This window comes from Bactrocera neohumeralis, chromosome 4, assembly GCF_024586455.1.
Source record: "Bactrocera neohumeralis isolate Rockhampton chromosome 4, APGP_CSIRO_Bneo_wtdbg2-racon-allhic-juicebox.fasta_v2, whole genome shotgun sequence".
NCBI classification, from domain to species: Eukaryota; Metazoa; Arthropoda; class Insecta; order Diptera; family Tephritidae; genus Bactrocera; species Bactrocera neohumeralis.
In genome coordinates this window covers 88457291-88482209 of record NC_065921.1, presented here as the reverse complement: position 1 = coordinate 88482209, position 24919 = coordinate 88457291, and the positions used below count along the sequence as shown (strand labels likewise).

At 37.4% G+C, this 24919-nt stretch overlaps 2 protein-coding genes across 3 annotated transcripts in view; both read left to right on the top strand.

Annotated features, from left to right (window-relative positions):
- LOC126754844 (serine-rich adhesin for platelets) overlaps positions 1 to 24919 on the top strand; it is a 99565-nt gene that overhangs the window by 23440 nt on the left and 51206 nt on the right. The window lies entirely within an intron of this gene.
- LOC126754845 (uncharacterized) lies at positions 11112 to 12239 on the top strand. Its single transcript, XM_050467030.1, has one exon. It carries the CDS (start codon positions 11137 to 11139, stop codon positions 12109 to 12111), a length of 975 nt encoding a protein of 324 aa, XP_050322987.1. The 5' UTR covers positions 11112 to 11136; the 3' UTR covers positions 12112 to 12239.

Below are 24919 nucleotides of genomic sequence, written 5' to 3'. Positions count from 1 at the left end.
TGGCAGTGTCCTGAAACTCGTCATCAAGCCAAGTTTTTGCTTGAACTGTATTTTTTCTCTTCAAAAAGCAATATTTTATGAACATGCGAAATTCATTTTTATCCATTTTTTTCCAAAAACAAAAATTGCTTCACTCAAAGTGATATGTGTGACCAACTTATAACCCGAAAGCTGTCAAATTTAAGGATAACTTAAAATCATATGGATTTTATTATATTAGCGCCATCTATGTGTCAGCCTGCGGACTTTCACTCAGTGAGAAGCTCAAAAGTTCTTCTGTAAAGCCCACTGTAGTCTCAGTCTGATGTTCCTCTGTAAGTCTGAGAAGTTATGACTCAATGGTTTCTAGTTTTTGACTACAATCTCATGAAATGAGTCTATTAGGGATAAGAGTGAGCAAGAGTTAATAGTCTCCTATTTTAGATATCACTCAAATATTTCACGAATCATATCCAATTGTGAGTTGTAATGAATTCGGATTTACCCTTCCTTGATCATTTTTCTTTTTAGTAATCGGTTGATAATTCTCAAATATCTACAGGTCTCAGTAATTAATCGTTTCTATATAATTAACTGATTTATTAACTTTGTAAATGCTCAAAAGCTTATCAAAATTGTAAAGCTTTTAACCACGCACTTAAACGCTGTGACCATAAATCAAACCGAAGCAATGACCGAGGCTTAAAATCTTGCATGAGTCTAAAGACAGTTAAACTGCTCGTTAAAATGAAAGTGATGCACTGCCATTTATGTGCGCACAGACATGATCGCCAGATTGAAACACCTGTCTAGTATTGCAACCGAGGCACGAAAAAACGCACATCGCAACTGTGCGAGAGGTCTATTGGTGTGTGGTATTGGCATGCGGTTTAGCCATTTGGAGTGACAAAGCGCTGCGCCATTGTTATGTACGAAAAGCTTTCGAAATCGAAAGTTGACACTTGCTCACGAAATAAAACGCAAATTATTTAAAAATGAAACAACAAAAATATTTTACCGAAGCACAAGCATCGCGTGAACTGTGTCCGCTTACTCAGTTTAGACCGGTGACATCGCTGAGAGTAGTTGACATCTCTTTAGCCACGGAAATTCCAAAGGCGAAATAAATTCATATTAGCTTTCGTTTGTCTTTTTGCATAGCTTTGCTTTAGCCATGCAAACCGAAGCAGTTTTTATGCGTCGCTTTGGCCAGTCGTTTGCTCAGCTTAAGGGATGTGCACTTTGAAGTGATCTTCTTTGTTTGTCAGCTAAGATCTTCATCAATATTGACACTTCGCTTTGATGCTTGGATTGTCGCACCTTTTCTCAACTTCAAGTGCGCATGCATTCGTGGCATAAACCGAGCAAGACACGCTGCTGAAGTCTTAATTAGTGTGGGATGAGTTAGGACTATGATCTACAAGTATATGCAAGTTTTATATATTTATCTTTATTTACGACTTCGGCTGGGTTGTTAACTCAGTTCTTTTGAACGGCAAGAAATTTTGGATATTCCAAGTGTAGTCAGGTCTTTCTCTTCCTCTGCTTCCCCCGGCGGGTACTGCGCCGAATACTTTCAGAGCTGGAGTGTTTTCATCCATCCGGACGACATAACCTAGTCAGCGTAGCCTCTGTTTCCTAAATCGCTGGACTATGTCAAAGTCGTCATATATCTCGTACAGCTCAACGTTCCATCGAATGTGGTATTCGCCGTGGCCAACGCGCAAATGACCATAAATCTTTCGCAGAACCTTTCTCTCAACAATGATGAAGTGGGAGCCAAGTCGCGAGTGCGACGATTGTTGGTTTGATGACAAGAGATATTTCATCCCTCGTTCACTACCAGACCTTGTCTAGTCTGAATAAAGCAGAACTAACGGCGAGAATAGCTTGAACACCCTGTTATAATATCATCGGCGTACGCCATCAGCTGTAAACTCTTATAAAAGATTGTACCTCCTCGGCTAAGCTTTCCAGCTCGAAATATTTTCTTCAGCAATAGATTAAAGGAGTCGGGCGAAAGGGTGTCGCCTTGTCTGAAATCTCGGTTTGTATCGAACGGCTCGGAGAGGTCCATCCCGACCCTAACGTAGCTTTTCATATTGCTCAACGTCAGTTACTGCATTGTCCAGGCGAAGTTACTTTGTAATAGCTTCGTTTTGGCTTCGGCTGAAAGTAAAACTTCGGCTGCCTGCATGTGCACTGCACAACTTATAAAGAACGCATGAGTTTCACCAAAAATCACCAAAAAATTAAAAAAAAAAAAATAAATGAAAAACGAAAAGTAGAAATAAATTAATATTTTAGCAATCCATAAAATCGCAACTCACAAGAGCGAAATTATGAAACCTTTTACGACCGTGTCATTGCGGCGCATTCGCCGATTCGCCGATTTCGTAATAGCTTTATGTACTAAATAGATTAAAAGTTATATCAAAATGTACCGTGAAACGACTTTTCATGCCGCGGATAATTGCACAAATTCGCACGCACCAACGAAGTTATTACAAAATTTTTTTGTTGCAGCCGCTTCTCCGTTTGGCCGCAGCGCTCTTCAGCGCCTGCTGCATTGCTGGCTGTTTGTTGTGTACTGCATTTAACTACCGCTAATCCTACTGACTAACGGCTTCCGCATCTGCTGCAGATGATCTTGCCGCCTGTGTGTGCCGCTATGCCGCGCGCTTCTTCTTCGCTGCTGCCGCTACTAATTCTAGAACTCTTTCAAATTTAACAACTAATTTTCTCGACATCTAGTGTTATTCACACTTTTATCGCTTTGTTATGGCATGCGCGTATTTAGCCCCAGCTGTACCATGAAGCAGCTGGAACATTTCCGCACTTTGACGCCGCGGTGGGGCACCAGCGCGCCCAACTACCTGCGCGCCGTGTTTGTATTTGCACTTATCTGCGAATAGTTTACTAAAGCGTTCGTGTAGAAGCGTATCTGGCAGATACACTTGTTCGATAGGTCCGCAACGCATGCGCTCATGCCTGTGCGTCCGTGTGTTGGCACTGTCACCGTCACTGCCGCAGCCACCAGCCAACGCATTTAGCGGCAACTAATGATGCTTGTTACGGTTGCGCCACCGCACCTCCTCCTCGCGCATAGCTGCAGCTTGTGTTGCTCGTTTTATGCTTGCTCTTCTCGCTCGCCGTCTGCACCTACTGCGCGCCTTTTTTCTGTTTGCAGTCGTCAACCTTGTTGCGACAATTCTAATTGCAAGTCAAATAGACGCGTCGAGTTGTCATGACGATAAGCGTCGCAAGCTCAGTGCCGTCAACGCGTGTTGCACTACATACGCGCGCATATCTTCGCAGTGGTATCTGCGTTGCTGGAAAATAGATTTTGTGCAAATTGTTGGTTTCGCGCGCTCGCGTCGCAGTCACTTTTCAAGCAATCCATCAGCAGTTAGCTGGTTTTCTGCTTTCTTTATGTTCTGTTGTTGTTTACGATTTCATTATCTTCTACTCGTATCTTTATATGTATATGTACGCTGTTCTTTGCCGCTAATATTTGTTGTCATTTTGCGCGTTCATTTGTTGACTAAAGATCAATGACACGACAAGTCTCATGGCATTTGTCGCGTTCCAAGTATTTGCCTCGGTTGTTCCACCATTTTCACCCAACATTTATGAGCAAGATAAAAATGTGTGCCGCGTTGTGCTTCAACGACATTTTAAAGTGCTGAAGTACCGGTAATCCTATCGCGAGTTCAATACTCTTGTCCAAGTTAGTTCTTAAGAAGTTCGAATATCTCTAATGCTTCTGCGATATATCCTCAAAAGAGCAGTCTCAATAAAATCCTTTTTTCTTTCATGGTAGGACTTAACTCTCTTCTTTTTTTTTTTTTGGCAGTGTTACCGTGACTTGGTCTGGGCCGAGAAAACGAAACCAGTTGCCTCAACCCTTTGCTAGGTCACGGCAGTTGTACATTACAAATGCAGACATGTCGCTGTTCACTTGGTCTTTTCAATGGATGCATGGGCGCCTTTGCTTCCATTGTCTAGCTATTGGTCTCGAATCGAAGGAGCTACTCGTATTCGTTAGAGTATAATCTTCCATGCGAACGATATGGCCTAGACAGCGCATTCATTGAATTTTTATGCGCTTAACTATATCCATGTTGCCGTAGAGCACATACAGTTCGAGGTTTCAACTTCTTCGATATTCGTCGCTCACGCGGTCGTCTCCGAAGATCTTTCGAAGAACAGTTCTCTCGACTGCCCTAAGTGCTTTGTCATCTTGGCGCTGTATACTAGGATGACAAGCTCTACAACCGATTTGTTTTTATTTAATACTATGTGTTTATATTATTATTATTATATTATATATTAATATTATATGTATGTATATATTAATATGTGTTAGAGCCTTTACCCACGTGGTTTCTGCCATAAATTTTTTGTTTGTCAATGAAAGCTTGAGCCACGAGCTTTCACAGATATGGCTCTAAAACTTGCTCCACGAGCTTTCACATTCCATATATGGAAGTTTTATAATTTTGATGTAAGCTGTCTTCTAAAACTTGTTCCACGAGCTTTTACATACCATATATCGAAGCTTTTTAATTTTTAAATAAAACTGTCCTCTAAAACTTGCTCTACCAGCTTTCACATATGTGGAAACTGTCATGTAAAGCTTGCTCCGCGACCTTTCACGGATATGGTTCTCAAACTTGCTCCACGAGCTTTTACATTCCATATATGGAAGCTTTTTAATTTTTAAATAAAGCTGTTTTCTAAAACTTGCTCCAAGAGCTTTCACCTACCATATACGGAAGCTTATTAGACTTTGAAGAAAGCTGTCTTCTAAAACTTGCTCCACGAGCTTTCACTTTCATGGAAACTTTTCAATTTTGAAATAAAACTGTTCGCTAAACTTTCAATATTGACTGACATTATCTTAACCGACATTAATCACCATAAAAAGTAAAAACAATCCGACTTGAGGTTGTGAGTATTTGCTAACGGTAAAAGACAATCGATAATCGCTGCGCGCTGCCACTTTCAATGTCAATGGCACTTGTGGCTTCATACGGAACTTAATGACTATGTACATAAATGAATTTTTAATTGATTCAATCGTCGCATTTGAGTTTTCGTGCAGCGACGAACTGGAAAAAATCACTAAATAAATATATAATTGACTAAGTCCACACATTTTTCCCACACATCGCAGACGTCATGCGAGCGATGCTTTCATAGATTTAGCGCTGCCAATTCACTTTCGCCACACACAATTAATTCAGCACTTGAGCGCCTTTTAAAGCCAGAAATATTTCATTTCTTGTTCAAACTGTTCAAACTGCTTTTTTGCCGCTTATAAGACTGTCTTTCTCAACTGTGCGCTTTAAGCACTGCACTTGCACTTAAAAGCTTACCTATTAAGGAGGCGAGGTGCTGGGGGAAAAAGTAGTGGGAAAATTGTTGTCAAAGAGCGCAAGTACAAAAATAATTAAGAAAAAACTATTAACCAATTTTTTGTGTACGAAATTACGCGATGTGGCAACAAGAGCCGCGCGCATGCGCTGTACAACCCATTGGCCGAAAATAGCAAGTTACGGAAGGAAATATCTAAAAATATGATTTAAAAGTAAAAATTTGTTGTACTTGCGGCATTAAAAATATACAGCGAAAATGTGTGCCGCACCTGGCAATAAGAACAACTTGTAGAGGCGGTGAGAGAAAGCAAAGAAAACATAAAATTATTTATAAAGAATTGCGAAAGTAGCATAAATGCGCTCGTACAAATTCTAAACACAATTAACTCTGGCAGCAACACAGAAAATACCAATTAACCGACTATAATAAATGCCATAAAAGTGAATATAAAAGTAAAGAAAGCAGCGCACAGCTAGAACAAGTCCGGTTGCCGCTTTCCACAACTCAACTCAACTCAAAACGTTTTGATTACACGAAAGAATTATTGAATCAAATTAAGAACGAATGCGAACGCGAACTCATTTAGCGTGCAGATGAAGTTGGCCAACAGCAGTTGGTGGCAACAGCGCTGAGCCACAGCCGAAAGTGGGCAATCAAAAGCTGCTGCTTGAACAGTAACAGTAGGTCAGGCGCGCAGCAGTAAGCACCGCGCGCGCGCGTTTCTGTGTGTGTGCCAATTAGGAAAGTAGCAAAAAAGACGCTAGCGAAGCCACCGCCGACAGTGAAAATTAGAAAGATTACAGAAAACGAAGCACAAATATAGCAAGCTGCCATGCAACAACAGCAAAGCTACGTGCGAGTGTATTGGCGCAGAGGCGAGAAACTGCGATGTTTAATGAAAAACAAATTGAATTGCAGCGCAAAATGATCAATCAAACGCGCAGCAGCGCAGAATGGCACAAAAAATGACAACAGCTGTCGGAATGGTAGCGCAGCTGCCGCGCGCTGGCTGGCAGTTAGCAGCGCGTTTTAAGCAGGCAAACGTTATTTAACGCGCGCTTAACACACACAGCTAATATAATCGATTTGTTCGGGCAGATTTCATTAGTCGCCTAATCGGAAAGCAGATGCGCATGCGGACGTGCAGATATCGCACGTGAATGTCACAACATCTGCATGCAACTGTGTGTGTGCTTGTGTGTATATATAAATGCTGGTATTAATGGTGTGAGTGCGTGTAGAAAATTTCTGCAGTTCATGTTATTCATTTATGCGCCGTGCTTATTACTACCGCGCGGCTTTACAGGCGTGCTTCGTCAGCTTCTTCCGCTTGCCGCTGCCAATTGCTTGACTCACAAGTAGCGGCGCGCTGTCAGTCGGCCAGCCGGCCGGTAGCAGCAATATTACTATTGTTATTCATGTTTTATTTTCAATTTTCAGCGCACGTTTTCAACTTCGTGGCCTTTTTCCGCATAATTTCCATATTTTGCTGATTCATTTCCTTCTCTCTTTTAAACAATTCAATGAAGTGATGGGTAAATTCTCTTCGATTTTGCTTTATTGACAGTCCGGAGTGTGAGGTTTTACGAAGCGGTGTGTGTGCTATGTATGTTCACCTTTATAGCGGTGCTTATAAAAAAAAAATATAAGATGTGCGCTAATAAAAACAAAATGTTTATTTTTCTAAGAAGTTCATAACATAACTTTATAATTTTCTTTGTTGTTGCTAATCAACCCTTAAAAATTTGGCACCTCTGGGCTCTAGAACGGCTGCGGAAGTCTTGGGATGCCGGCCTTTGTTAGGTAGCTGTTCACAAGAAAGGTGGTGTGGGCCTGGGCGTGGGCAACTTCCAATCGTTTGAGTCTCTTGGGGACTTCCACATAAAACTTGGCGTTGACGGTTTTTTCAGGAGGAACAAATTCATGGTGGACGATGCCTTTGATGTCAATAAAGAAAATTAACATAGTTTTCACTTTGTATTTGCTTATTCATCAGCGACCCCTTCCCGGCCCTCCAAAAAGGGCTGGTGCCACCGAAACACACCACTTCTGGCTAAAGCAACATCTGGGTAAGCCGGCTTGATCATATCAAACGTCTCTGTTGCAGAGTTACCGAGTTTCACACAGAATTTAATCATTTCGTATTTCGGCTTGCACCACTCACAGAAACACATCGCGCGGAAGTGTTTGCCCTGACTCTCCAGGTGCTCAGAGCCACTGACCTCGTTCGTCAGCCAGAAAAGCCCTTCACCGAATCCAGTGGGTGCGCGCACGCTCCGAAATACAGTCGCGTCCTATTACTTTCCGGGCAAACCATGTATATATTGAGATAAAACAGTACCCGGAAATTTTAAATAAAGCGTAAAGTATTTAATTATTCCTCAATATTTATTTTGTCGCCTTCAAAGTAATATGTAATACACTTATACCAAAGATTTTTCCAGTCCTCGAAACACTTTATATAAGCACTTTTGGGATGGCCTTCAGCTCCTTCAACGAATTTTGTTTTATCTCTTCGATCGACTAAAAATGGGATCCACCGAGCGGCAATTTTAATTTAGGAAATAAGAAAAAGAGCACACGAAACCAAATGGGGAATACGTTGGTTGATCGACGGTATTCATTGCGTTTTTGGCTTCAAATTCGATCATAATCGTGGCTCGATGAGATGGTGCATTATCATCGTATAAAATCCATGAACGAATTCATGACGCACCAAACCACGAAAATCGAAAAAGACAATGAGCACGAGTCGGGACGAGTCGAGCAAGAATGCGTTTTACACCCAAAATATTCACCAATATCATTCGCACTTTTTTAATATTTTCACCCGTTGATGAGATCGAAGGTCGTCCAGAACACGACTGTCCTCAACGATCTCTTGACTGTCTTTGAAGGCTTTGTAGCACTCGTAAGCTTGTGTTGTTGATGAAATTGACAGTAATCTAGAAAGGTTCTAGAATTTAATATGACACTCTTATTTTGTTTTTTTTTTTTGATGCTTTGAAACCCTTGTAAGCCCTTAAATTAGCTTACTTTGACACCCACAATAGTTTTACGTCACTGAAGCTAATATATTTCTCTCTCCTTTCTTCAATGTTTAAGTTGTGTGCTTAAGTCCCTATTATCCTCCGCTCTTCTCTCAACAACTCAGCTCAGCAGATATGAATAATCTGCTCATCTGCTAATATGATATCAAGAAAGCAATTTCTTCAATTTATCTGATATACTAAAATCATCATTAATTTCCACCTAATTCCCACATTTACATATTTAACTTTTCGCTCCCTGCTTCTATTTTTAGGTCAGCTTTGCCCCTCCCCAAAGCACTAATTAACCAAATTTAGTAATTTGACCACTATTTTTGGTATCCAAACTCTAAAAATATATTATTTTTTCACTACATTTTGTTATTTATTTATTTTTTGTTTTTATTTTGAGTAGCAATCAATTCCATCGCATCATTTTCTTAGCCTTAAGCGTTTTCATTGAGCGTTCTCTTAAGAATTCAACCCCTTTTTTCTGCTTTCCTGCCTTTCGCATTTCACATTTTATTTGTACTACTTAATAACGGCAAATCGCCACATAACTGTTGGTTATTAAAAACTCACTCATTTCGTAGATTGAAAATCATTAAAGCGCCGCGCCGCCGCATGCCGCACCGGAGGCTATCGGCTGTCGTTGCAGCAGCAGCAACGTTCTGAAAATGCACTCACATGTTTTTCTTGTAAGTACATATATATGTGAGTGAGTGTGTGTGTGCGCGCATTTGTAAGGAAAGTGTCCGCCTGCTGCCACAGCCACGTCCAAACATTTATTGCCGCCCTCTGCTGCCTGTCGGGCATTTGGCGCGTGTGTGGCCTCCTCAAACACAAAAACACACACGCATTCAGAGGCAAAGTGGCTTGCGTGTGTGTGTGTCTGCATGCATGCATTGCGGCGCTCATCAAAATTTTGTTGGCCATTATTAATTCCTTCGGTCAACCTTGGCAGTGAGTTGGCTACCGCTTTCTTAAGCGTGCAACACACATGCAACACATGCAACTTGCGCGCAAACCTGGCTTGCGGCACACTTTTCACTCTCCTCTTTGTCTCGATAATAAATTGAATTATTTATTAAGAACATTTCGTGCTTCCTTCCTTCGGGAGTAGCGTTGCTTGTGCGCTGGTGGGCTGTGCCACAAAATATGTGAAATTATTTTCGGTAAGACGTTGCCTTGGCGATTTATCTTGCGCTTTATTTAAGTCTCTTTTTTTTGTATGTTTAATACTGAATCTTTCACCACAGACTTCTGGGTTTTATAAAACCGCTCGCATGTAATAAAGTAATTAAATCATGACAATGAAATTTGTTTTGTGGCCAAAGATTGATTGTGTGGCCCGTTTATGGCTTACCAAATTTTTTTGATATTTTCTTAAAATGATGGATCATGTTGATCTTGTAATTTGGTGCAGTTGAAAGATTGGTGAAATTCAGGAAAACAAGCGAAAAACGCAGTGTGGCAACATTGAGTGAGCGTTGTCTGAGCAATTGTGTGCAGTTACCTACAATTTTACTTCAATGAAAGGGGATTTTTCTATAAGAATAATATTCTCTTATATTCCAGCAATTTAATTAAGGGCAATCACTATAAGTATCATCTTCAAGTGGCCATGACATCATGTTTGTTTTAGTTACTTGAATCATATAACCCTGGAATTATTTTCAGTGGAGTGGCCTATCGTTTGATAATTTTATAACAATTGGTTAGATTAGATAAGTTAACAAGTATCAAGATTACTTCAGCGGAAGTACTTTACTTAACTAAAGTTATGGCATAAAGCTGTCATTCCAGCGTACGCCCTTTTAGATAAATCTGTGTTGATATCAATTTCGTATAGGACTTCCACTGCCATAAGTATTTTGTATTACTATATACCCTTGCGCATTGTTAGGAGCTTCAAACTCCACATTTTGACACCATTATCTAATATAAAGCAATGTCTAAACGTCAAAAGTAAGTCAGTTGTTCAGAAAGATTCAAAACTTGGCTCAACCAAGACACACACCACTGAAAACTTGGCTCAACTAAGACACATACCGCTGGTGTTGAAGCCTTGTACCTTGTGTATTGTTAGGAACATCAAACTTCTACATCAAAGTCTGAAATAGTCCAAAAAATCTATATCTAGACACCATTATCGATTTAAAGCAATGTCTAAACGTCAAATGTAAAGGAGCTGTTCAGAAAGGTTCGAAACTTGGATCAAGCAAGACACACACCGCTGGCGTTGAAGCCCGTTGAATTAACTGCCTAACTCTTTACGACTTAGTACTTTTTAATATACTACACATATATTAAGATATCCGAAAGAAAGTGCTATTACAAAGCCACCTGCCAGACGCTCAAATCGAAATACTCGTACTTGTATCGTTCCTCATTATTCAAATAGGGGGTGTTGCATCACTGATTGTGTTTATCTAGAGTATTGTTCTAATTACCTTTTATTTGCCTACTTTATAATATAAGTGCGCATTTCACTATCGAAGTTGTGTCTAACGCTTTACCTAGTTATTGATACGCGCTTAGCAGGTGCGGAAGCTTCGCAATTCAATTGTTGCCGAATAAACAACTTTTATTTGCGCACACTTGAATCCAGCAGAATGACAATTACTTGCTATCGATACTTGAGCACAATCAACTCAATTGATAAGTGAGAACTGCCCCAAGGAGCAGCACCCATAAATACAAGTCGTCGGAGCTTCAGCCAAACAGTTCAAGAGCAAAAGTGCAAATGTCGAAAGCAATGTTGAGCAAAGTAAGCGCAGCGATTTTAATTTTAACCGTAGTTTTGGGCCAGGCAGCAGCAGCGCCGCAGGATGCGCCAAACCCTGTGGATACAGTGGACGCGCCGGCTTCACCAGAGGCTCGCGCCAGCAATATCGATGAGAGCGATATCGAAGAGCGCGCTTTGAATTTTCTAAATGTGAACAACTGGAATGAGCAGGCCATCAATAGCCGTTATACTGGCGCGGATGCGACCGCTTTGGCTTACGCTTTGGATAGAATCTACACTGGCACGGCCGCATCCTACAAGAAGATGGTCAAGTTGCAATTGTATTTGTTCCAGAAATTCGACGATGCCGGCGATGTGAATGACAAATACTACTTCAATGTGGCATACTACTTTTTGAATATCAGAAAGAACAAATACTACTACAGTTTGACCAACGAACAGAAGCGCAAATTGAACGATTACATAAGCTATCTGCCGCCATCGCTCGACTTTATCTTCTTCCAGCCAAACTTTTGCTTGATGAATCGCAAATACTTGCAGCACATGTATGCCGCCGACAGGGCCATTGATGGCCAACGTGATTATGTTTTCGTCTTTGAAAACAATAACAACAATGTCAATAAACGCCCTTGGACAACGCAAGTGAGCGATGTGTCCAACGATCGGCAGACGAAATTGAAATTCACGCTTAAGCACAACCAGTCGAAACGCGTCGCTTATTTGGAGCGCAACAGCTACAATGGCCAGTCTAATATGGTGGCCGCTTGGCACTCCAGCTTCCAGCAACCCAACAATGCCGACTGGACTGTTGAGCTCTACCAAAATCAGCTGATATTTAAGCAGAATGGACGCCTCATCTGTGCCAGTGACTCGATGTACAACAACAATCGGCGTTACGTGTTTGGGCAGGGCGGAAAAGGAAATGGCAAGAACGCACCAGAATGCCAGTGGTATGCCAAGGAGTGTCCATGAGGAGAGAGTGATTGAAAAGTTAGTGCATACACACACACGCACATCGAAAGGAAGTGATAAATGTAAAAATGTTATAGACAAAGCCGAATAAAATGGAATTAAAATTGCAGACGATATGAACCAGCAAATTTCTAATTTTTTTAAACTCAGTGGGGGAAAATTTTCGCTATACTTCATATACACTTACATGTAAAGATATTTACACATATGCATACCATATATACCTTTATACATATTTGTATAATTGGATATTGCATCATCACTTCTGAGAAGACTTCAGCCGTAACCGATTTAGTAACCACTCATTGACTCATAATTTCTCATGGTGAAATAATTTAAATGATGGTTTTCCAAAGCTGTGGCAATTAAAGAATCAAAACTATTTCCGCAGAAATTCAAGTAACGGCATTTTTGGTACTTACTGAAAATTTACTGCTTGATTTGGTATGCGAAATTACATTTTCGGGAAAGCATCTTCATTTATTTTTTTTTGTTTTTCACTGCGGACTTTGATCGAAATTTTGAAATCTTTCGATTTCGACTCGGTACATTTTGGATTTTAATTTACTATTGCCACATGAGCAACTCGCTGCGATTTAAACTTGCATATCATACATTTGTGTATGTAAGGCTGCATCGATCACTGCTGCAATTTTGCATTTCTGTGCATAATTTGAACTATTAGTAGCTATTAAGATTGTTCAAATGTTGTTATTAACCAGCATGGTAATAGCACGATATTAGTGCATGGAGTGGTGTTTCTTTACAAATATACTTCAGTTTAATTGCATTGAATTTTCTCAATTGTAATTGACGAGTTTTCCAGAGGTCAAAGTTTCAACATTTCAACCTATCAAATCAACTTCAGATTAAGTGTTAAAAACTTTCCATTTTCAATGACACTTATCATTATTTTGTTTAGAAAGGTGTTGTAATGATGTGTGCATTACCTTGAAATTAAGTAAAATGTGTAAAACAGTTGATAAAAAGGTGATATGGCTGTATAAATGTTAGAGCTCTAAACAATAATCAGCAGTATATTGAATGTAGTTACAATAATGTCACTATATGTCCTTAAAATGTTTTTCTACTACAAAGAAAAACTGTTCCCAGGCACACGAAATATGAATTTTGAAGAAAAGCTTCATAGACGAATCAAACTTTATATGTTTACACATTTTTTACTGAAAAAAAACTGTTCCCAAAACTGAAATATATAACATGGTAAAAATACAATACAAAATGTACAAAAATGTACGTATAAAAGAAGATCAATATATATACACAACTTTTTTACAGCGACAATTATGGAATAGATCCATAAAACAATGAAACTTTATATCTTTATAATAATTTCTACATCAGCGAAAAACTGTTCCCAGGCGCAGAAAATATATTACCTGACGAAAATACATACATATTAAAGAATGAGATATTATATCGACACAACATTTTTTACAGCCATAAAAACTGTTCCCAGGCACACAAATTATATAGTTTTTAAAAAACTATAATCACAAATATATAAATAATCTAAATTTATACCTTTGAAATATTTTTCTGCTACAAAGAAAAACTGTTCCCAAGAAAACGAATCCATACGATTGCCATAGAATAATGAGACACATCGTTACGAAAAACTTTATATATTTAAACTATTTTTACTGAAAAAACTGTACTCAGATGAAAATATTTTACTGAAGAAAAACTGTTCCCAGACACACGAGGTTTATAATTTAAAGAAAGGATTCATAGAACAATATAACTTTATAAATTTATTTATCATTAAAATATATATTCTTACTAAAAAAAACTGCTCCCAGGCTCGCGGTATATATAATTTAAGACCAAAAAGAATAGACTCTTAAGTATCTCATAAAATTGAAATCAAATGGTACAAAAAATTAATAATAAACAGCCGTAGAAAGTATTTAGGATTTAAAACATTTATTTTTTTCTGCGACTTTTTCATTATTTTTGAGTTAAAAAGTGGTTTGAGATAATATAATTTATATATGTACATCTTTTTTCTTACTATGCCGCCAACTATAAAGCGCTCACAAGTTATTGCAATGCTAAGCGCAGCTCTTGCGTAAGCAAACATAAAAGAGGTGTTCCCACCAGTTTCATGCAACTAAAATGTGTGCAAAGCGTTTAACTGCATTTTGTTGTTGACTACATTGTCCATTTATGGAAAATGAAAATTTTCACTACACCCATTACATAAGCGAGTATGAAATCTGCGCTGTGTGTAGGCCTTTCCTCTTTAAACGCGAAGCCTACTACTACGCGCCCCCTCATAAACGCCACAGCAGCTAAGCGAAAAAGTGTGAACAAATTAACTGCAAGTGGACGCCCATTCTCCCAAACGGCGGCGCTTAAAATTGTTCATCTTCATTAGTTGTTTGGCGCATTGCGTTTAATGTGAATATAATGAGCAAAACAACTGTTGCTTCGCAAGATTATTCAGCTTGCGACGATGATTACTCAGCAAATTATTGTTGTTCGCTGTGGCACACTAAATTTTGGCGTGGTTGTTATTGCAAGTGTTGGCGTCATTTGAATGTGCGTATGTTGTGTTTGTGTTGGCTTGTGAGTGCGGTTATAATACGCCACCACTGTTTGGTAATGCTAACTGCTAATGGTAATTACTTTCTATTTCTATAATTAATAAGGAAAACGAAATGTGTGAATGAGCAGAGGAATGCGCGTGAATTTCATTTCGTTTCAGCTTTCATATTAAACAATATAACATATTTAAGTAATTGCTTTTGCTTAACTTGCTGGGATTACCGCTGCTTGAGTAAAGCAATAATTGTAACTTTAATAAATGAGAGCTACTCGTACATATAATATATGCATACTTTCATATGTAACATCATTTTTATTGTGTAACATAGTTTTTGCATACGCAATTGTTATAAAAATATAAATAATAGCGAAAATGCGCTAAACTGCGCTCTCCACTTAGCCACTATGCAGTTATACATGTAACCGCGCAGATGACTCAATCCTTATCTTTGAACAAGCGCTGCCCGTGGACAATGAAAAAGCCACAAACAAAACACACATACACACATATTATTGCAAGTAGTGATGATACAATGATCACTTTCTGTGTTCGTACAAACACTCACTTACGCAACACACATACATACACACATGCACACTTGTAAGGGGCCTTTATTCATGTTGATTCGCTAACATCATGCAATAATTTATTAATAAAGAAAATTATGCATACAACTTTCATGCGAAGTACCACACTCAAATAATATAAATAAATAAAGATATGGTTGTATTTATATATTTTTATCGTGAACTATTAGAAGGCAGACAGTAAGTAGCTGAAGTACTTATAAATATTGTCGCCATCACTTCCGTGTCAACTTATAAAAATATAAATAAGTGTGATATGTGCTTGTATGCAAAGGGTATTTTTCAATGTTTTGCACTTTACTGCGGTTTATTTTATTTATGGCAATGGTGAATAATCGTAATGATATTGGTAAAAAAATATATGAAGGTCAGGGTATGACTACACTTGTTTGAAGTCGGACAAAGAGGCGCCTTCGGCTTGTAATTTTCATAACTTAAAGAAAGTACAAAGTGTGGTTAGACTACTACGTCTAAAGAAGTGGCTTAATTTAACGGTATAAAATCGAAATTGTCAATTCAAAGAAAGTGAAGCAATTTCAGAGTGATTAAAACAACATTTTCATTCAAAATTAAATAAATTGAAAGACATAAATTTTAATGAAAACTGTTCCCAGTCGTGAATTGTTTTATTTTTTGACACTTAAAGTATAAAAATTAGCATTTTCTTTCAAAAACAAATTGATTATGAAATATAGAGTTAAGTATAAACTGTTCCCAGTAATGAAAAGTTCTAGTTTTCCACGCTTTAAGTCTCAAAATTATCATTTAATTAAAAAATAAACAAATAATAAGTCATAGAGTTTAATTAAAACTGTTCCCAGTCATAAAATGTCCAAACTTTTCACGCTTGAAGTATAAAACCTACCATTTTCTCTCGAAAATAAAATAAATTATAAGATATGGAGTTATTTAAAACTGTTCCTAGTCATGAATAGTTCCATGCTTAAAGTATAGAAACTTCTATTTGCGTGCAAAAGTAAATCAATTTTAGGATATAGTTAAGTATAAACTGTTCCCAGTAGTGAAAGTGTCTAATTTTGAATGCTCAAAGTATAAAAAACTATACAACAACTAACAGCTTAGTGGTAACCTTTCCCAGTCTTGATTAATTCAAATTTTTCACATTTAAAGTATTTCATTTTCATTAAATATGAAGTTAATAAATTATAGATGTAGAGTTTAGTGGAAATTGTGCCCACTCCTGAAAAAAGTTCTAATTTTTAGCGTTTATGGTATAAAAACTACCATTTTCATTCAAAGTTATTGTTATAGTTTAGTGGAAACTGTTCCCGGTCTTAAATAATTATAATTTTTCTCTCTTACATTATAAAACTACCAAATGAATTTAAAAAAAATTTAGGATATAGAGTTTAGTACAGACTGTTCCCAGTTATGAGAAGTACTAATTTTGCACGCCTGAACTATAAAAACTATTATTTTCATTCAAAATTAATTAAATTTATAAGATATAAATTATAGTTAAAACTGTTCCCAGTCATAAAGAGTTCTAATTTCTAACGCTTGAAATACAAAACCTTCTTCTAATATTCATTAACATAAAATATTAGGCCATAAACACTGAAATAATACCTTTTTGTTGAAATAAAATTTAAATTTTTGTCTAGAGTTGTCTCAAATGGTTACAAGTTACAACTATTAAGTTAATTTAACAAAAATATTGTTCTTAAAACTTGTACGCGTCTAAGTTATTCAAATTATTTGAGATTAATTTAAGTATGCAATATTTTTTAACTGTTCCTAAAAACAGTTCCCAGTCTTGAAAATTTGCTTATCATGAAGCAAATACAACAAAACAAAAACTCTTAACTATATGAGTTTTCAGAAGAGAATTCTTTGATATTATGATAGATATTCTGTTTTATCTTATATTCAGAACTCATACAATGGCAGAAATGATACTTAAAATACATACATTATGCCGCCTTCCACTTACTTCCTCCAACTCATCACTCTACATATGACAAAAACATGCTGAGTAGCAGAAATAAACTACTTAATTAGCGTTAACTGCGAACCAGTAAGGTTGTGTGCGACATGACGCTATTGTGGCACGTTTGTCACACAATACTAAAGCTGTTATATGTTTCTATTATTCACTTGGCATCAAGTATATCAAGTAGTATCACGTATATAAATTGTTGTTATCTTAATTGCACTTGTTGCAACAATATTTCGCCTTTAAGCTGCCTTGAGTGGCAGACACTTTTCTCTTTCACCGCAACGGTGCGTAGCAAAGGAAAGTGTGCAACAATGGCTGCAATTGCTGAATGCCATGGCAATTGTTGTCTGTTAATGATAACAAGTGTTGGTAGTTTTCATTGTTGTTGTTGTTGTTGTATTGCTGTCACTAACTGCACTTGTTGTGCGCAGTTTCTGTTCGAGGAGCTTTTTCCATGACAGCAAACGCTTCAAACGCAATTTTTCGCATCGCTGCACCAGCGTAGTGGCAGCAAAAGTTATTGCCTATGATAAGCGATACAAAGCAAATAATACAACAATAAATAAGAGCGACTGATTTCACATTTTGTGACGCCACGCTGGCGGAAAAGCGCTACTGCGTACATGCTTTGTGCTGTTTTATTGAATCGTTTGCCATATTGCGCGCTGCTATGTGCGTGTATGTATATAAATATCTTTTTTTGTTTTCTTGTTGTTTTTGCTTTTTTACATTTTTTCGTGCGTAATTAGTGGAAAATTATTGCTTATTAAACAACGTTTGCAACAACTGCATTCTTAACTGTGTACATGTCTACTATGTGTGTGTGTGTGTTTGTATGTAAATAACAACAACACGCCTACATAATTACAACAAACATGTCCATACTAGCATGCGACTTGAATGTACCGTACAGGTGCTTTTTGTGGCATGACTTCAATGGTCGGTATTGTTGCACGTCAGCGCTTGCAGTAATGTTGTTGTTATTATTGTTGTATGTGCCTGTTAACATACATTCAGTTATTTGTTGATGTCATTATTATTGTCGCCACGTCGCGCCGTCTGCTCGGCACTTTGTTGGGTTGCGTGGCTGCCCGGCTAACTGTGCGGTGGCTGAGTGGTCGGTGCGGCTTCTCGGCTCGCCAGCGCTGACTGACCGCCGATTGCCAGCGACACATGACAGTTTTTTGACCTTTTAATAACTGCAACCGCCACCGCGGAAAGGTTTAGCGGCGCTGCCAGCACAAAACCGTTATGCTTAATGCCACACACACACACACATACATTACCGGTAGACAAACTAGCGGTCATTGCGGCGAGGGCTTAGTCACTTGTTGCTCAAGTCACTTGCCTGGCCGTGGGCTGTTCTTTTTCGTTGTGGCCTTTTTTGTTATTGTACTTTATTGTTTTTGTATTTTATATACAAACATATATGCATCTGCATTTGTGTGTCATATTGCTTACTCATATGCATCAGTGCTTCGCTATCAATAAACGTCAGCGCATTTCAATGCAGCCATAATCATTTTCTACCTTCTATGCTTGCAGTGATTTGTTGCTGTTATTGTTATTATTGCTGTATTATTATTTCAGTGCGCATAAAAGCATATACTTTTATGCTTTTATATATCATATATACTTGTATGTATGTATGTACATATGTATGTTGCTGTGCTCGTGCCCATTTTCGTTTTTACGATCATGTGCGGCGAATTTAAAGAACAATTCCCAGTTTTTAGCTTTCTCCCTTCAAATTTTTATTTACAACAATTTAAAATGCAGTTAAAGTCGCGTTGGCGGCATATTTATTAAGGTGTATTTATGTGCGCCAGTGTGGGTGCAGTTAATTGTGTGCATAAAATATGATTGCAACAAAAAAGTTAATTTAAAAATTAAAAAAGTTTTGGTCACCGCGAGTTTGCTTTCGGAATTCTCCTAGTAAACATAACTCTGAGTCGGCCTAAATGGGTTAACTGGCTTGGTGGTAAGACTCTATTTCATAAGCCAATAGGAAATTAGTGTTTACCTGTGCATTAATGCTGCTACCATAGCGTATTTGAGTGGTGTGTGACTAGTTAAAGCGTTTAGTAAAAGTTCATATCTAACAACACTACTCTACTAATCTGAAGGAAACATTTTGTGACTGATGTGCTAAGAGGTCTATGGGTTATACTTGTATGAGGTGTCCTGTTTACGAATTTGAGTTCAAAAATTTTCCATTGCGTACAGCTATTTTTGTTTTTTAATAAATAGTTTGCGCCTATTTTTTTCTCACCTATAAATTAAAGAGACAAGTATTACAATGTGATTAAAGATGTTTTGTAAAACTGTCCCCAAGCTTGAGAACTGTCCCCACTTTTAAATAACGCTGCAATAAAACAAGAGTCGGAACTTACTACGTTTAAGCTGTTTTATGTAACTGTTCCCACTTCAACTGAGTTCATTTTTAGCTATTCCGAGTTTTTAAACACCTTTTCAAGCTCTCAGTAATGTTAGCACTAACTTTTATCGTATTTATAAAACTGTTCCCAATTTAACTGAGTTTCATTTCAGCTCTCTACAATTTTTAAATACTTTTCCGAATATTTCATGGTATAAGTAATGTTAACACTAACTGTTCTCATATTTTAAATACTGTTCCCATGTTTAATCTTTATTTTTCCCAGAAGTATTAACTGTTCAACCATGTTTAATTTTTATTTTTATTTTTTTTTTCAAAAATACCAACTGTTCTTATATATCAAAAACTCTTCCCATGCTTGATTTTACTTTTTCGCAAAAAAAACACGTTTCCAAATATTTGTAACCAGCACCTTCTAGCTGCATCTCAGAAAACCTGCTGCAGCTGCACCATCTTGGAGAGCACCCTATACTGCATAATAGTTGCTTATTTCAAGGCCTTAATTAAATCATATATTTAACATATTAGACTTTATATTACAAAAAACCCACCAATAATTAGATCCTCCTTTCTTTCGGCAACCTCATTATTACTTTTGTATTTGCGAAAAACAAAATTTTTCAGCACAAAGCTGATTGAATGGAATTTGCAACACACAAAACTATGCACAATAAAGCAAAATTGCAAATTCGCAACTTTTTCAATAAAAATATTAAACAATGCTTTATTTTGAATTTGTATTGTTCGCGCTTTTGGCAGAGGAGTTTTCGCTAAAAGGCAAATGACAAATTTATAGCCTCAAAACGGCGATGAATCAATTCGAGCGAACAAAAAAGCCACAAGCGGACAAATGAAACACAAACGAAGAGCGCTTTGAAGATAAAATCGGCAATTACCTTGGCAAATTGTTGTAGGTGTTGACACTCTGTGCGGTTCCGTATGATGCAAGCTGCAAGGCAAAAGGTGCTGACACAAATAAATACAAACATGCGCATGCGCAGCCGCAGTTGCGAAACACACAAAATTAATTAGTTTTGAAATGCACTGGCAGTTGACACATATGACTTAGCAAAAGCTGTCGGCAGGCTTAAGCGAAATTCAATTAGAAAATGTTGTCGCATAGCGTTGCCATACAATTACGTGGCTAAATTTACTTTATTCGGCGGAAATTCATACAATATAAACTTCAAACCACACTCAGCATATTTTTATGAACTTTTGGCGCCCACCGCTGACACGCTTTTACGCGCATCAATGCAACAACATGCGCCAAACCTGCAACAGCGATGTGAGTTCATTGAAAAATACCACCTAAAATTAGCATCGCACACTTTTTTATGGCCAGCAAGCAACAAGTGACTGGCAGCCATGCCCAGCAGCTAGGCATGTTGCCGCAACAAGTTGCAGCACAAGAAAAGCCACCGAACCGCCAACAAGCTGCAGACCTGGCCAGACGACGGCAACTTTCCATTTTCAATTTTCGTACAGATTTTCCTCCAGCAACAACAGCAACCACTACTACAACAACGAAGAACCACCGCAACAATAAAAAAGTGTGTAAACAGCAGCAAAAACCAGCCAACGAAAACGACTTTTCATTTTTATGAATCGCCTGTTATGCCAGTAAAATGTTGTTAGCCAACAAGTGTTGGTGTTGTTGTTGTTTGTACTAGCTATTTGGTTGTTTTCAATGTATGCATGTATATCGGCATTTTAGTGGTTGTTGATTTGCCGTTGTTAGCAATTTTTATTGCCAATTCGGAAAATTGCATACGCAAGCCAAGCAAGTGCCCGCCACTCGCCCGAGACGAACGCTAAGCTGCACTGTGTCGGCTTATGCCGTCAACGAGCAAATAATAAATTGAAAAGCGTTGCGCGTTAAGTCGAAAAGCCAAACAACTTGTTGTCGTCTGCGTGTTGCAGCAACTTGCATTTTCATCTTCTCACTTTTCAAATTTATGACCGCTCACAATTTCAGCCGACAAATTTTCCTGTCTGCCGTCTGCTGTCTGCCAAGTGTCGTGTGCGGGCCACTTTTAGCGCTTAAGTCTGCGGCTGCGACTGTCGCTGGTGTGGTTGGTGTGGTTGCAACGCATCTCCTTGGGGATAGTTCACATGTTTTTATTGCTTTTATTTGATTGCTGGCTTTTGATACGCTGTTGTTGGCTTAAATATTATTGCTTATTTGACGATGATTTTCCTTTCACAAATTTGTAAGCGCTTTCGTTTAGGTTTCGCGGTGGTGACTTTTTTCTTCTTTGCACCACTTTGTGGCTAGTAAAGTGGTGAAAATCGCATTTTTCCACAAAGTCTGCTATGAAGCCGAAGCTACGCTGCTGGCAACCGGTTGTTGCATGCAGGCTGAATGCACTTTCGTAGCGCCATAAATTTGGTTCGAAATGAAAGCGAAATTTTGCAACACTGACGACAATCTGTGTATGAGTGAAGGAAGGAATTAGTTGTTTTAAATGCCATTTTCGATTTAGTCAGTGATCTGTTGGATTTCGTGCAGGTTTAACAACGTTGAGTTATGGTCAAGAAATTTGCTTTGATTTTGCAAATACTACACATCTTTTTTTATTTAGATGAGAAATAAATATAAATAGTTATTTCACTTATGTACCAGATATTACATACATACATATTATATTTTTAAAACTGAGTTGGTGTGCAATAACGACCTAAAGTGAAAATTAGTTTTTTCCGATTTCGAAAAGGTTGGCCAATTCTAAATGAAATGTCGATGAAATCCAGAAGCACAGCACATTAAAGAAGTGCCCAACATTTTCACAAACAAATATTAATATTTGAAGTTTTTTTTCGAAAACATACTGAGAATTTCAGTAACCTAACGATTATACTATAGTTCCAAAAATATCATATTAACGCTTATCTGAAACATAGTTCCCTCGATTCTCTTCTCTAACCTGTTTATCGGTTACTGCATCTTAAAATCCTCTCTGTCACCTTAACATGTTAAAAAATGTCTAATTTTGGGGTTTTAGAATATGTCCATTGTTTTGAAATTTGCGTGCTATATTTATACATGTTTCAAAAATACACAGCTCTTAAAAAAATTAATATTTTTTGAGTTATATGAGATCTCTGAATGCGATAAAGAAGGTATCCCAGTGCTGCTGTGATTTGGACTTCTCCGTTAATGAAATTTAAGCTAAAATATATTCTGCGTACAATGGCCTACGGCAAAAAAATCGCAAACTGACAAAATGGCGGCGTTTAGAAAAAAATTTACTTAAAATTTGTTGGTTTTTGGCCTACCAAATTTGATTTTTAATTAGATCAAAAAACCGATAGGTAATAGGTTTGTAAACTTAGAAATAGAAAAGACAGAAAATCATTTGTCTTCGAGCAAACTTCTTTAAAGGTGAACTTATAAAGCTGATTGAACTGAGCAGCTGCATTTTCGAAGGCTATAACTCAAAAACTATTCGAGATATCGATTTAAAATTTTAATATGTTCTCTTTAAAGTTATAAACTATCGAAATACGTAAAATTTAAAAATCGATTTTTCGATAAAAATAATAAATTGATAAAAACTCGATTTTCGATAAAAAATAAATCGATAAAAATCGATTTTTTTTAATCTTATACTAGTTCTGCTTCTTAAAAAACTCTTAAAAATGCAAACAGCAGTTGCCACCAATCGATAAATTTAACATTACGTTTAAAATTTACTTTACTTTTCACACTAATGGCTTAAAACTACAAATTAAGTACCACTTCCTAAGCGTTATTGAAAATATATTGTACGATACTCTAATTGCAATTAAACTTCAAACTAATTTCCTTATTATAAACTTGTTTTCGTTGCAACCGAAAAAGTTGCCTCCTCATCGGCAGACAAAAGGAAGATTACCATTTTGTTATTTGTACCCAATCAAATCACGCGAATTAGAGTAAATAGCCGCTTCCGCAAATCAGCTGAAGCGTGAATATCGGTAAAGTCAGGCTGCCAATCAGCCAGCCAAGCAAACAATTCACCAATTCATTTCCGTTTCGATAGTCAATAGGAAATTGCGCCATGTGTGTCAGCAACGACGATGCGCGTCTGACACTAATCGAGCTGGTGAATTGGTGAATGGGTGAATGGAAACCGGGTGAGTGTAATTAACGGCCGCAATAGGCGTTCGCCGGGCTGCTATGTGCATTGATTGCTTGAAAGCGAAAATTACAAAAAAAATTAAAAAAAAACGAAAATTAAAAAAATATATAAAATAGAAAATTAAAAAAACAAGAAAAGAGAAAAATATATATACAATAAACCTTTAGGCATATTCTAAACACACCTGTGCCGCATGTCAAGCTTTATTAATTAGTTTTTGTTATTTTCTTTCTTTACTTGCAGGTAAGCGCAATAAATCGCCTCATTATTCATTCGGTCGAAACAGCTGTGTGTTGACTTTACGGTAAATTCTTAAGTGTGTAAGTCATTTGATACTTTTAAATAAATTCTTATAGCTCAGTTGTAGTTATTTGTTACAGTGCAAGTCCGCATATTTGCCATAAATTCTGTTACAACTGCATTAGCCGTGTGTTGACCGCTCGAAATGCCAAATTATAGCCACTCTAAGCAAACACAAACAATGTTTCATTCGTTTTCTTCAGCGCTGAACCGTTAATTGCTGCATTCAAATGCCAGTCGCACTGTCTACACGACTGCCTTCGTGAGCTTACTTAGTTTAGCGCAACTCCATCAAGGTTAACTTCATTTCGGTGGGCAATAAATATTTTGCCTCACTTGGCGTTGTTTATCATTGACTTCTAATGTGCATGCAATGCCTGAGAAAAGAGTAGCAAAGTGAGACCACAACAGCAATTCGAAAGCGCAACAACCTAATTGATTTCTGACAAATGACGATTTAGTATGGCAGCAAACAGTTAAGTGTAAAAAGCACACAGTGTTGGGCATATAAATAGAAGAGCGAATTTAGATTTTAATTTGTAGTAAATTAACAAAAATATAAAACAATTTTTATTCCCATAAGATTATACAAATTTTTAATTTTTTTTTTCTTCAAAAACACTGAAAATATTCTAAATATAAAATTTGTAAACTATTTCGCTCTGCAGCACTGAAAAAGCTTGTACATACATCAGCTCTATCCTCGCACGCTATTTCTAATTTGGCATTTTGCCCCACTAACGTTGTAGCTTTTGTAGGCGCCAATAGTTAAAAGCATTGAACTTGAACCTTATCTTGCATACAAATTTCATTATTTACAATTATGCGGCAGCCTTATAATACGTCTGTCTGTTGTTATTGAAATGG